Below are 13,440 nucleotides of genomic sequence, written 5' to 3'. Positions count from 1 at the left end.
TGCGAAGAAGTATGTTCTGAAATGCTGGGAATAACCACGGTTATTCCAAGGTATGACGTGAAAACAGTTTGTTTTGGCCTCTGCCAAGCAGGAGGAGTAATTTGTGACAGATCCGACGAAATTTCATTTCTCTGGTGTAACTTGCGGTGGGGACCGAAGGAGCTGAGCGCTCCAGGAGGCTGCGTGGCTGCTCCCCCCCAGCAAAACAATTTAAAGTTTTAATTTCTGAGAAATTAAATCTGGCTAGACCTGCTGAAACTTTCATTTTCAGGACAGGATATTGGAAGGTTTCGGGGTATTTTAGATACTTAAACACGTGTCCAGCTCTCTGAATATCATATGAGAATAATTTTAGTCCACAGAGTGAATTGCAAGAGAGTTTGCTTTTGGGAAGAGACTTCGTCTCAGGTACCACGATGGACACTAATGGCCATATGATACAGGAGAGATGTCCTCTCTCTGATGGGTATGTCCTACGGTGCTTTACCGGTTCAGAGGAGCCCAGCAGTGAAGCAGAAAATGCTGGTCCACACTCGGACACGATGCTAATTACAGGCAGGTCCTTCGTTCTTCACCACCTTTGGGTGCATCCCAGCTGCAGCCTAAATCCTCCTTGTGCATAGGCCAGTGCTAAAGCAGCAGAGGTGGGATGGCAGAGCTGATCCCGAGTCCCTTGCCCCATGGGGTAGCCCAGGGTTGCCACGGTGCTGCTGCTCACCTGGAGGCAGCTGGGGGCTGTGGGTGAAGCTGAGGATCTGTGTGTCTGTCCCCCAGTGCCTCCCAGTCTCATCAAGGCAACGAGAGCTCCTAAACCCCAGCTTCCCTCCTCTGCAGGGTCTTCTCCGTGTTCTGAGCAGAAGACAACCGGAATGCTCTTTCCTTGAGCCACTGCAAAGCTCCAAGCACCCCCTCTCCTGTAATCCTTCCAACAGGTCCCCCAGGTCCCCCAGAAGCTGTGACGATAGATGAAATCACCGACACCACTGCCCAGCTGTCCTGGAGGCCAGGAGCAGACAACCACAGCCCCATTACAATGTATGTCGTACAGGCAAGGACCCCCTTCTCGGTGGGATGGCAAGCAGTGAGCACAGGTAAGTCCATTTCCTGGTCCACAAAGAGCTCCACCGATGGAGAACACCTCCATCGGGGCCCACGCATGGGCCAAGTGGAGAAACTCTGCACCCTGAAGGGAAAAGAGGGCTACAGAAGAGATGGGGAGGGACTCTTGATCAGGGAGTGGAGCGACAGGATGAGGGGGAAGGGTTTGACACTGGAAGAGGGGAGATTGAGATGAAATCTCAGGAAGAAATTCTTTGCTGTGAGGGTGGTGAGACCCTGGCCCAGGTTGCCCAGAGAAGCTGTGGCTGCCCCATCCCTGGAGGGGTTCAAGGCCAGGTGGGACAGGGCTTGGAGCCACCTGGTCTGGTGGGAGGTGTCCCTGCCCAGGGCAGGGGGTGGCACTGGATGAGCTTTAAGGTCCCTTCCAACCCAAACCATTCTCTGAAAAGTAATTTCACCAGCTGCAGAGCACTCGTCTTATTAACTAGTTTCAAGTTTGGCAACCCAAAGATTTAGGGTCCAGTCAGTGCTATTACTCATCCATTTTTCTCATGAATGTTTAAGGAAAAACAGAATGAATTCCTATCTTTTGTTGCCGCACTGGAGATATACAACAGTAATTGTGGTCTATAAAGACATCCCTCAGGGACAGGCCGTGTCATCTGGCCTATCTTTAAGTAGAATTATTTTCCTGATAGAGGGAAAAATCCCATGATGTAATTGCTCTTTCCGTCAGAGGTTAATTTTGTTCCAGTAACCATTAAATAGAGGGAACACTGTGTTTTAGAAACAGAAAAATAAAGACAACCCTTTAAACCTGTTGTCTTGACACTTTGTTTTCAAAAAGTGACAATTTAGGGGAAGCTCTTTAATAACAGGAATTTCTGTGCTAAAAGCACAATGTTTTCATGCCATCTCATTTACTACTTTGCAGTAAAGAAAATGTTAGAAAAATGAGGAAAGGTTTCCCAATCCTTACTCTGTGTTCACGTTAATCCCTCACTGTTCAGGCTATCGGATATCTGTGACCTTTTCTGAGCAATCTTTAATACTTTTGAGTGGGTTTCACTGAATTCCTGACCCATAGCTGTCTCCCAGTTCCAGAGATCATCGATGGTAGGACCTTCACAGCAACGGTGGTGGGTCTGAACCCGTGGGTTGAGTATGAATTTCGAGTAGTGGCTGCTAACCTGATTGGGATTGGAGAACCCAGCAGGCCTTCAGAGAAGAGGAGAACTGAAGAAGCTCGTAAGTAGTGGTGGGCAACTGAGTTCAATCTGGCTGAATAAACGCTCATCAGTGCTAATGGACACCTGGCACTGGAGGAAGCTGAGGAACCCATTGGTCTCCTCCTTCATGGCGTGTTATTTGTGTGTGCAGACAAGGCAGGGGAAGTTGTGGAGCTCCTGATGGGCTCTTTTGCTCGCTCCATGCCTCCTGGATGTGTAGGAAAACTTCATGCCCTTTTCCTGCAGAAAGCAATGATTTTCCAAAAAAAAAAAAAAAGAAAGGAGTTTGGGCAGGATTTTTGGAAAATACTGCCCAGTATTCCTTGATGAGAGAGATGAACTCTGAGAGCGGTCCCTCTGGGTTCCCATGATCAATGTGATGGAAACTCTGGAGCACAGACCACAGCACCTTGAGAACAGGAGTGTGATCTTCACGGCTGGAGACTCATCAGGCCCTTGGTGCTGGGGCCTTCTGTGGTTCTCCAAGTAACTTGGACCTTGTCCCTGTGGGCCATGAGCCTTGGATAAACCACCGTGGGCTGCCCTAGGGATTGGATCATTTCATGGGCTTATTGAAGGTCTTCTGCAGCCCTCTCCCAGACATACCACCACCTCCTGGAACCACATCGTGTCTTCAGGCTGCTGCGGGCACAGCTTCATGGTGATCCTCAGCAGGGCCTGTGTGCAGGGACTCCATCCAGCACAAGCTACAAATTTGGAGAGCTTTCGTGGTCCTTGATGCTGTCCCCATCTTCTGATGTGGCAGAAAGGGGTCATGGCAGGGTGTAAGCTCAGCGTGGTGGCTGCAGGGCTACATGCCTTGGTTATAGGAAGCCCCTGGTAGGTGGCTCCTCCGTTCTGTTTTAGCCCATAATATGCATTTAGAACAGAATATGAAATACAAAAATAAATAGAAGCCTTTTTTATGGAAGATAAATGTTTAAACTAAACAATTAGTGACTGAATACACAAGTTAATTGACATACTTTTAATATACTATTATTGACATACTTTTAATTTGCTATTTGCCATGGCAAATTAGTCATTTCCTAATAGCGTTTCTGGTACCCAGCAGGGGAAGGCCAGCAGAGTCCTGCTGCTGCGCAGGTCTGTTCCATTTCAATGCGCTTTCCTGCTTTCAGAGTCACCACGTGCATCTTCTGAATCTTTTTTTTGCAGTTCCCGAAGTGACCCCGGCTAACGTCAGCGGTGGCGGAGGGAGCAAGTCTGAGCTGGTCATTACTTGGGAGGTAAGTGGGGTCCAAACCAGAAGGAAAATCAATAGGGTCCTCATCTAGATGCGCCCTTTCCCCCCAGGCCCCAGGGAAGCTTCTGTAGATTTCAGTTGGTGGTAAAAAAGCCAGAATTGCATGATAAAAACTTTTATTAAAATTAAAGCTATTTAAATTGAGCTAAACCCCTCTCCCAACCCAGGCCCCGTGCAAGGAAGCCAGCAGAGATGTCCTGTGCAGGGGACCGGGCTGTGCATCGCTGCTTCCAGACGAGCTCAGCTCCCCCTCGCTCAGCACCTCCCTACGGATACAGCGAAACATGGACTGGCAGGAACCGCCCGAGGCATGGAACAGAGTCTGTGAGGCCGGGATGGCACGTCCTGACCTGGCTGAGCATTGTGGCTGGTTCCCAAGCTCCATCCCTTACCCCCACACCAGGTTATACGCCAGCAAATAGCTAAGAGTTAGCCCAGCGCGTTGCACGCTGGCTTTCCTTCCTGCTAATGAAAGCCGGCAAGAGCAGATACAGAGATGAAAAATGTTTAGTATTCCTTACAGCAGCCGGGGTTAGAACTTTAGTCATTTGTCTGCTTGTATTTTCATGTTATGATGCGATGCAGCTGGCATATTTTTCCCAATAATGAACTTCACTAGACGTGCTAACACTTCCACTTAGCACTATTTCTGACCAAGCTGGCAGAATGAATCGCCAGAGATATTTTTAAGGTTATTAAAAAACTATAAATGGGTTTTTGTTCTTACCGCACAGCTCAATGTGCTAAATTTCCTCCTCCATTGGACTAATTAGCTACGCTGTGTCTCCTAAAGATACTGCAATATGTTTCAAGAACACACATGGCAAGAACATCAGCCGTGACTTTGAGTCGTAATTTGCACAAAATATAATTTGTATTTTGATGGAACGGGCAGTTTACTCTTTTAAATGTCCAAAGGCCTTTTCTGTATGGTCTGATGCATTTTTTGAGCCTTACAATATGGAGCAAAAAGCACTTGCCAAAAGTAACCCCTGCACGTGCTCGAGCACCACGAGCATCTGCGGGAGAGGGTCCTGTTAATTCCAGATTGGTTTAATACATTGAAGTTTTGGGTTTTGATGGAGCTTTTAGGGGGCTGAAAGTCTGAGCGTAGGAAGTGTCAGCGTGTCCAGAAGTGACCTGGAGGTGACAGGTTGTTTCTTCTGGCTGTTACCTGGCCCTTACCTGCCCTGCTCCATCACGTTTGTGACAATGGGACATGGGTTAGTGGTGGTTTTGACAGTGTTGGGTCGATGGCTGGATTTGATGATCTTAAAGGTCCCTTCCAACCTAGATGATTCCATGATTCTGTCATAGACAGGTCATGTCGTATGGGCTGTGGATAGTTGCCTGACCTGCTTTGGGTCGCTGTGTAGCACTGGGCCAGCAAGGGACCATTGCCGGGGTGTCTTTTCTTCAGGGCTTCACATGGGACTCCAAAGGTGTGGGAGCAGTTTCATGAGTTTTGGGAAAGCAGGAACCATGTCCGTGGTTCACCCCACCAAACCTCAGCCTCTGAAATAACTCACATCGTTACTGGAGGCTCCCTGTCGAGTCAGTGAAGGAAGGTGGGCACCTAAGAAGATGAATTAAGTCCTAGGTGAAGTGTCTTCTGGAGATGATGCTTTCTCCCCTGGCTACAGGTTGCTGGCAGAGCAGCAAGGCTCTGGCACAGACGAGGTGGGATGAATTCGGGTTAGGTGTGGAGCAGGACTCCAGCCAACTCCTGTCTCTAGCGCTCTGCTTAGGACCGTAGCTTTAGAAGGACCAAGAGCAATAGCCAAGAGATGCAGATGGAGAGATATACGCATGCCATTGCTGAAAGTGTCCTTTCTCCCTGGTTTTCGCCCCAACAGACCGTGCCTGAAGAGCTGCAGAACGGAGGCGGCTTCGGGTACGTGGTGGCCTTCCGCCCCTTTGGCACCGTCAGCTGGATGCAGACCGTCGTGGCCTCCCCGGACGCCGCCAGATACGTCTTCCGCAACGAGACCTTGCCGCCCTTCTCCCCCTACGAGGTCAAAGTGGGGGTGTACAACAACAAGGGGGAAGGGTCCTTCAGCCCCGTGACCGTCGTCTACTCGGCAGAGGAAGGTAGAGCTGGGAGCCCACCCCACCACTTCCCTCCTCCCTGCCACTGGACGTGGGGAGGGCTGACCGGGTCTGAAAGGGTTTAGTATCCACCTTGACATATCCTTTGATACCTAATCCTTGCTCTGATTTATAATAAATGGCGAGCCGTGATTAATTCTTTTGATAGTCATTAAAATAACATTAATCGTAATGAAATCTTTTGATATTAATGGAAAAGTAATATGTAATCTGGAAAGAATTCCGTTGAGATTTAGTATGAATTAATGTCCACTGATCAGAAAATGTTCCCTCTTGTCCTAATTACAGTACACGGTATCCTGGGTTGGGTTTAGTAATGACATCTTATTATTTCCTAGGGAGAGGAGCGGTGCCGCCTGGCACGGGCTGTGACAGGCCATCCTTTTAAAATGGGGAAGTTTGGTTTGTTTTCAAGGCCAGGTTGGACGGGGCTTTGAGCAACCCAGTCTGGTGGGAGGTGTCCCTGCCCAGGGCAGGGGGTTGGAGCTCAGTGATCTTTTAAGGTCCCTTCCAACCCAAACTATTCTATGAGTCTACGTTTCTATGACGTGCCTCTTTTCTCCTGCAATGGAAAAAATAAATCCCTTGAAGTTTGGGACTAATTGAACATAAAATGGAAAACTCTTAATTTTATTTCTAACTCCTCTACCCAGAGCCGACGAGAGCCCCGAGCACTGTTTCGGCCAGAAGTCTCTCCGCCTCAGACGTTGAAGTTTCTTGGGCTCCCCCTCGGGAGAACCAGCACAAAGGCAGAATACAGGGATATGAGGTATGGGAACGCAATGTGGCATCCCTTCGGTATCAGCGTGGAGGAGATGGGGAGATACATCATGGTCAGCGGCTGAGGTGCTGGAGGTAACCGCGTACCTGCTCTGCTTCTCAGGTCCGGTGCTGGAGACACGACGAAAAGGAAGAAAACGCAAAAAGGATTCGAACAGTTGGCAACCAAACGTCCACCAAAGTCACCAACCTGAGAGGCAACGCGCTCTACCACTTGGCAGTCAGGGCCTACAACACGGCCGGCACCGGCCCCTCCAGCGCCCCCGTCAACGTCACCACCAAGAAGCCACGTGAGTGTTTGGGAGGACTTGGGGGGGGTCTTGCCTGGGAGGGTTCCTGCCTCGAGAGCATCCCCCTCTCTCGTTTTCGAGCTTTCTGGAGTCTGAAGGAGCTGTCAGACTTTCCTTTGCCGGGTTTTTGTGCAGGGAAGACTTACCATCCTGTTTTTTTTCCTTTTGTGAGGCTCTTCCCCGTGCTAAGTAAGCAGAGCATGCAAAACTGAATCACAGCTGTGCAGGAAAATTAAATATTTATCTCATCGTTCAAGAGGGCTTTTTTTCCTCTGATCTCAGGCATGTTGAGCAACTGCCTGAATCCTTTTTTCATTTAGAGCCCTGTGTTGTGTCACACCTCTCGTGACCTTGAGGACACAGATCAGTGAAACAGCTCGTTAGCTTTCCGGAGCGATAGGACTCTGGGCACGCTCAGCTCTGGTGGTGGGAGCCACCTTGGCACTGGGACGGATCCAACTGGGAATCGGTGCTCCTTGGTAATACAGTGCTGTGTGTGTTTGGGTCTAGCGCCGAGTCAGCCCCCCGGGAACATCATATGGAATTCATCCGACTCCAAGATCATACTGAACTGGGACCAGGTGAAAGCGCTGGACAACGAGTCAGAAGTGAGAGGCTACAAGGTGAGTGTTTTGTCGGCGCAGGAAGGGGGACACGGCCACCCCCTCGCCACCCCCTGGGCCTGCGCTGAATCCTCACCGAGCTTCAGCCCTCGCTGGGTTCTGGTTTTGGGCTGTAGGGAACACTTCCATGAATCCAGCATCAACTTGAGGTTTATAGTCAGGCCAGACAAGGTGTTTTCCGTGGCGCTTGTGTGGTTTTCCGGGTTAAAACTGGAGCATTCCTCCAGAATCAGAGTCCGTACCCATGGAGAGTGAGCACGCTATGCTGGCTACTTGCCCTCGCCCCAGCGAGCCCCCATGTGGGTCTCATGGACCTTCCCCTGCTCCTCAGCACCTCCTCTGAAGCTCCCACCCGCAGGACTGGTCTCCTGCCTTTGGTGGAAACCTTCCAAAGGCGGGAGGTGCCTCCTTAATTGCAGATAAATAAAATGCTTTTTTAATAGCTCCCATTTTCTTCGGAAAGCAAAGCCAAAAGGAGAAGAAAGAGAATCCTCATTAGTAGCAGTTTTAATAGGGTGCAATTTAGAGAGAAATCTTGGGAAGAATTCAGCTCTATCGCTTCACACAAGGGTTTAATTTGGCCCAGAGAAGACATCGGTGCGCAATCGCCAGCCGCTGCCTTGAGGGTTGAGTTGTGCAAACGTCTTCCACCAGCGCTTGAAATGATGAAGAACCTGGACGTGCTTCTTCAAACTCTGACCCGGCGGCGGCTTCACCAGCCGGTGCCAGCTCCTCGGTTTCTGCACCAACTTTTAAGTATCTCTGGTGCACGGTATCGGATTATCAAAAATAAGTCATTCCTCGGGGTTTTTAGTCAAAACCTCAGATGAAGCTCAGCAGTTTGGATCAACTTTTCAGTGGTTTAGGTTTGAAATGCAAATTAAGAAGTCAATTGAAAGAGGGTGAGAGGGACTCGCCGGCCTGAAGAAGCAAAGTCCATCTAGTGGGCTTCCAAAAAGTCCTCTTTTAATTTACCGTTAGGACAGCACAGCCAGATCGATTTCTTTCCTGAATCATAGCAAAACATGGCCAATTTTTCTTCTTTTTTTTCCTGGAAATCTTGTATTTTATGTCACAATTTATGATCTAAAGTAGCAGAATTCCCAGATCTTAGAAGGTCATTCAAAAAAGCCATTTATTCTGGGGAGGTGTTTGTGGCGCTGCAGCAAATGCCCCAACTCAGTTTCCTGAAGACTCCTCATAAGAAGTTTCTGACCTCTATAAATAAGCCTCGGGATTTATTTTAGCTCGATCAAGCTAAAGATTTCGCCGAGGGGCTTCAGCAGGTGCCGGTGCCGTGTTTGGTGCTGCTCATCAGCATCACCCTCCGGGTCTGAGCGTCAGGGGCAGGAAAAGAGCCCCCGTGAACCCGTGGGGCAACAACGGGCACCTCTGCCCTTTCTGCCTCCTTTTCTCTCTCCCCGTCGCCGCAGGTTTTGTACCGGTGGAACAGGCAGAGCAGCACGTCCGTGATAGAAACCAATAAAACCTCGGTGGAGCTCTCCCTGCCGTTCGACGAGGACTACATCATAGAGATCAAGCCCTTCAGCGACGGGGGCGACGGCAGCAGCAGCGAGCAAATCCGAATTCCAAAGATATCGAGTAAGGACGGGGGGAAGCGGGGTGGGTGCGGAGCCGCGGGGAGCCAGCGTCCCCAGCCCCTCTCCTCCTGTTTCACCCCAGTTCACGTCCCCAAAACGGGGATGAAGCAGAGCCCTGAAGCGGAGCAGGGTCTGGGCATCCCCCAGGAGGGAGCCGAGACTCAGCCTGACCCGGGAACGGTAGCTCTCGTTTCATCCTGAGTCAGGATTAAACCATAAGAAACACCATCGTAACTAGTTATATTTGTGTTGAAGCTCTCCAGACACTCCCCACTCTCTCCCTTCCAGACCCGTGTATATGTTGAATATATTGTTTCGCTGCAGTTCACTATAACAAAATACAAAATGCGATGTTCAGAGGCTTTTAAATTTATAAGGCTACTGTATAGCCATATCCCATTGTGTGCTGGACGCATAAATATTTATTTAGGGAAATGAGGTTGTGTGGAAGAACAAACAGAAAGGGGAGTATTTTATTACACGGCGTTGCTTTTGCAAAATCTCCATGTCCCATCTTCCATTAATAATGCCACAGTTTATAAGCTGCATTAAATCAGGCGCCTCTGCAATGCAGGAATATGGCATTAAAATTACAGCAATGTAAGAAAAAAACCGCCAAACCCCTGGTGAGATCAGAATTCTCTCCGGCGGAGTTGCACGGGGTGGCTGGATAAACCATCCCGAGGAGTTTAACCAGCAGCCGCGGGAGAGCGGGGACACAGGCTGACTCCTGTTCGGCTCCACGCGACGGGCCACGGAGCAGGTACCTGGCTCCTGCCAGGCTGGTGCCATAAGGAACAGCTTTGAATATAGTATTGTAAAAAATATAAAATAATAAGTAAACAGGCCCTGAAGTCGTATAATTGTGAACGGAGCCTCAACGCAACAGCGGCAGGAATTTTAAGTGGAACCAAAAATTCAGTTAGAATCCCAGTAAAGAGGAGGTTATGGAAGGGGAGGAGGGGACCGATGGGGCCAGGCTCCTCGTCCCATCCTCCCCGGAGCCCCCTCCCCTCCGAAGTAAAACCCCCGGGGAGAGGTTTGGGTGAAGGGACGTTGCTCTCTTTCCCGCCGGCTGATTTTTCTCCCCTTCTCTCCTCTGCTCAGACGCCTACGCGAGAGGATCCGGCTCCTCCACCTCCAAGGCCTGCACACTGTCAGCCATCAGCACAATCATGATATCGCTCACAGCCCGCTCCAGTTTATGACAAAAATGACACAAAGGACTCCTTGTTTATAATATAAGCAACATTTAGCTAGTTGTTTTGAAGACACCCAGTACTAAGTAATATTGTGGTTTGAGTACATCTTACTACTGGAAAAAATGTTTATGCTTCTTTAGGAATGGCATTATACAGTACTTCCTCAAAGCAAATATAGCTTTGTCTGAAGTTTCCTTGGAAACTCTGCAATGCACTGAAAACATCTGTAATATGATGTTACCAAAGCAGTTTACATATGTCCTTATATGCATATTTTTTATTATATATTTAGTGTTTTATAGAATTTTTTAAAGTTAACATATGATGTAGATATTAATTTTTCCTCTGCTCTAAAATGCTATGGACGACATTACCATGAAAATATCGTTTGGAATTTTTTCCTTTATGACGGAGAGTTCAAAGTTGTTCTCAGTAAATTGGCTGCAACTTTAACTGGACAGTTTTACACGGCAGAACCGTTCCAGATTCCGTTGGTAAATGCGGCTGCACTTAACTGGCAGTTCCAATGAGTCTTGTGTTAAATCAAGCGCTTGTAAGACACAAGATGTTATATTTTATTCCGAGGTCTAAGCAAGACAAACTGGAAATGCTCAGAACACTACAATCTTGGAAAAATCCATGAGCTTTGGTTGGTTGTGGACTACAGGACATGTAGCTAATACTCTGGCATCATGTAAAGGTCCGTTACTGTCTTGAAATAGCTTTGTCTTTATCATAATTAGCATTAAATTGGGTAGGAGTGAAGCTACGGCGAAGATGCGATCTCTGCCTCTAGTGACAAAAGGGACGGGTGCCCGGAGGAGCACGCGAAGGACGCGGTTTCCCCCCTTTGGTTGCAAACCTGGGTCAATCCACCTTACTTCGGGGGATTTTATTCCAAGGAAATGAGGATCCAGTGACTCTGAGACGTAAAACTGCCCTGGGTCCGTTGGCCGAACACACGCTTGTTTTCCACCTGCATTGGGACATCACTCCTCATCCTTCCTAACTCCACAGGATAGAAAAAGCTTGGGAAACGTGGTCCAGAGCGAGAGCCGGGCTGTCCCGCGGGGAGGGGGGATCTCCGGCACTTCCCTGCTGGGAATTCTGCCTTTCTTTAGAAACTCTGCACCGAGGCCTGAAGGCAAAATAAAAGAGTCAACGCCGGAAAACGACAATATCCACAGCAAAATAATTCTTCTTAAGAGAAGGACGGTTTGTTACTACGGGATAATTTTGTAAGTTCACTCAGATGGGATAACGCTAGTCAAAGGCAACGGAATTTTCTATAAAATTTTCAAGTTTAAATGCGCTGCAGTGGTTTATTATTATTAATTTCTTTTTTTTTTTTCCTGATAGCTTGAATTTGCCTGTAACTTGTCTCTTTTTTGCTTACAAAATAATACAGTTAACTTTTAGACCTTCTAAATATATTTATTCAGTAACTCATAATCAGGATTCCACTTGTGTAAAAGTCAGGGGTGTTGACCAGAGAAATATTGTCAGTATTTCAAGCTGTGTTCCTTTCTTAGTTTGATATGGTTACTTCTATGTAAAAAAAAAAATATTAAAAAAAAAAAAAAACCCAAAAAAACGACAAAACCAAGAAAAATAGAACAAAAAAAAAAGCTTCTGTAGTTTTCTCCCCGGTGTAAATGATATTTATCAGTGATCTAGCAGATGTAATCTTTTTTTAAAGGTATTGGTAATAAATATTCTGTCATTTGTAAAGATACCTGTCTTCCAGGAGCGTTTTTCCTCCACGGTTCGTTGATCCCAGTGACAGATGTCCCCACGGCAACAGGCAGCGCTGCTGGGGTGGTCCCTGATAGGAAGATACAAAATAGGAGTCGGTTTAAGTCAAAACTTCATGGAGGCAGGAAAAAAATATCTATTTATTCATCTCTGGTTTAATTCTGCTTCCAAAATTGGGGAAATTTGGGGGGATAATGTTTAATTACAGAGAGTCTCCACCTCTCCAGGTCCATGTGGGCTGGTGCCGTCAGAGCAGAGCCTCTGTGGCTCAGAGTCTCGCTGCGAGGGGAGAAGTGAAAAAAAAACCACAAAGAGGGTGGTGAGAGCCTGGCCCAGGTTGCCCAGAGAAGCTGTGGCTGCCCCATCCCTGGAGGGGTTCAAGGCCAGGTTGGAGGGGGCTTGGAGCCACCTGGTCTGGTGGGAGGTGTCCCTGCCCAGGGCAGGGGGTGGATGATCTTTGCGGTCCCTTCCAACCCAAACCACCCTATGATTCGATTTTGGGGAGAACTGCTTGAAATCGCTAAACCTGCTTTTGTAATTCTTATTTTTAGGGGGTGGTATGACTCTGCTCTCCATTTCAAAGGAGCAATATCCCGCTTTGCAGTCAATGAAGCTTAAAACCAAACCGTCCCGGTAACACAATTCAGTTTTTTTAAAAATGAAATTTAAAATTGCCATCTCTAGAGGTGGGCGAGGGACAGGCTCCCGTGGGGTTTGTAGCTGGGTTTAAAGGAAAAAACAACTTCAGAATAAGTATTTCTGTGTGCTCCAGGCACAAAACTGGGAACTCTGCTCTAGGAGTTTGGGGATCGATGGCTTCACTGGTGAAAGAAGGGCAAAACGCCACACGCAGCCCCGAGCGCGGGCTGTCCCCTGCATCGTCCCACTGCGGAGCTCCCGAGCGGCCCCTGGCGATGGCAGCAAGTTGCCCGAAACGAAGACTGTTTGCGTTGTGTCCCCGTGATGTGCATCCTCATCAGTGACACTGAAAACTAAAAGCATTTTGCCACACACACCCCCAGCCACCACCCCTACGCCCTGGGGACACCCCAGCTGCTGCCACCCGCACCAGTAAGTGCTGAACATTCACCCACACGCTTTCATGTGGCCAAACCTACAAAAATATGCAAAATATACTTAAATATATGGCACTAATCTCTGCAATATCTTGCCATTAATGAGAATGGAATTATTTTTAGAAATCTTTATTTATTAGGCCACTTGAAGGAGTGACATAAAATGCATCACAGTAAATGAATTCTCTCTAGTTTCATTTTTAGGATTTTAGTAATGAAATTCTGATTTTAGAGTGTTAAAGTTGGGCACCTCAAATCCATTAAAAACACATGCAGGGGAGACATTTGAGGCACAAACATTGTTACATTAATGAGCTACATTAATTTTGAGGGAGCCATGTTATTTCACCCAGATAAGAACTGGCTCGTTTATTATAATGATTTTTAGCCTGTAGCACCTGGGATCCCCGTTACTTTCAGCATTTCCCAAACAATTTACTTGCTGGGTC

The 13,440-nt window shown here is 47.9% G+C and overlaps 1 protein-coding gene across 1 annotated transcript in view; it reads left to right on the top strand.

The window, feature by feature from the left end:
• LOC141467352 (contactin-4) overlaps positions 1-11,888 on the top strand; it is a 252,592-nt gene extending 240,704 nt beyond the window's left edge. Inside the window, exons 15-23 of the mRNA XM_074151834.1 lie at positions 933-1,091; positions 2,158-2,307; positions 3,468-3,538; positions 5,412-5,646; positions 6,318-6,433; positions 6,548-6,734; positions 7,245-7,357; positions 8,791-8,959; positions 10,066-11,888. Of these exons, the coding sequence (XP_074007935.1) occupies positions 933-1,091; positions 2,158-2,307; positions 3,468-3,538; positions 5,412-5,646; positions 6,318-6,433; positions 6,548-6,734; positions 7,245-7,357; positions 8,791-8,959; positions 10,066-10,166 (1,301 nt within the window). The 3' untranslated portion in view covers positions 10,167-11,888. The remainder of the gene's footprint in view (positions 1-932; positions 1,092-2,157; positions 2,308-3,467; positions 3,539-5,411; positions 5,647-6,317; positions 6,434-6,547; positions 6,735-7,244; positions 7,358-8,790; positions 8,960-10,065) is intronic.
• The last annotated feature ends 1,552 nt before the right edge of the window (positions 11,889-13,440 follow it).

The sequence above is a fragment of the Numenius arquata genome, chromosome 8 (assembly GCF_964106895.1).
Source record: "Numenius arquata chromosome 8, bNumArq3.hap1.1, whole genome shotgun sequence".
NCBI lineage: Eukaryota > Metazoa > Chordata > Aves > Charadriiformes > Scolopacidae > Numenius > Numenius arquata.
This window is presented reverse-complemented; position numbering and strand designations above follow the sequence as displayed.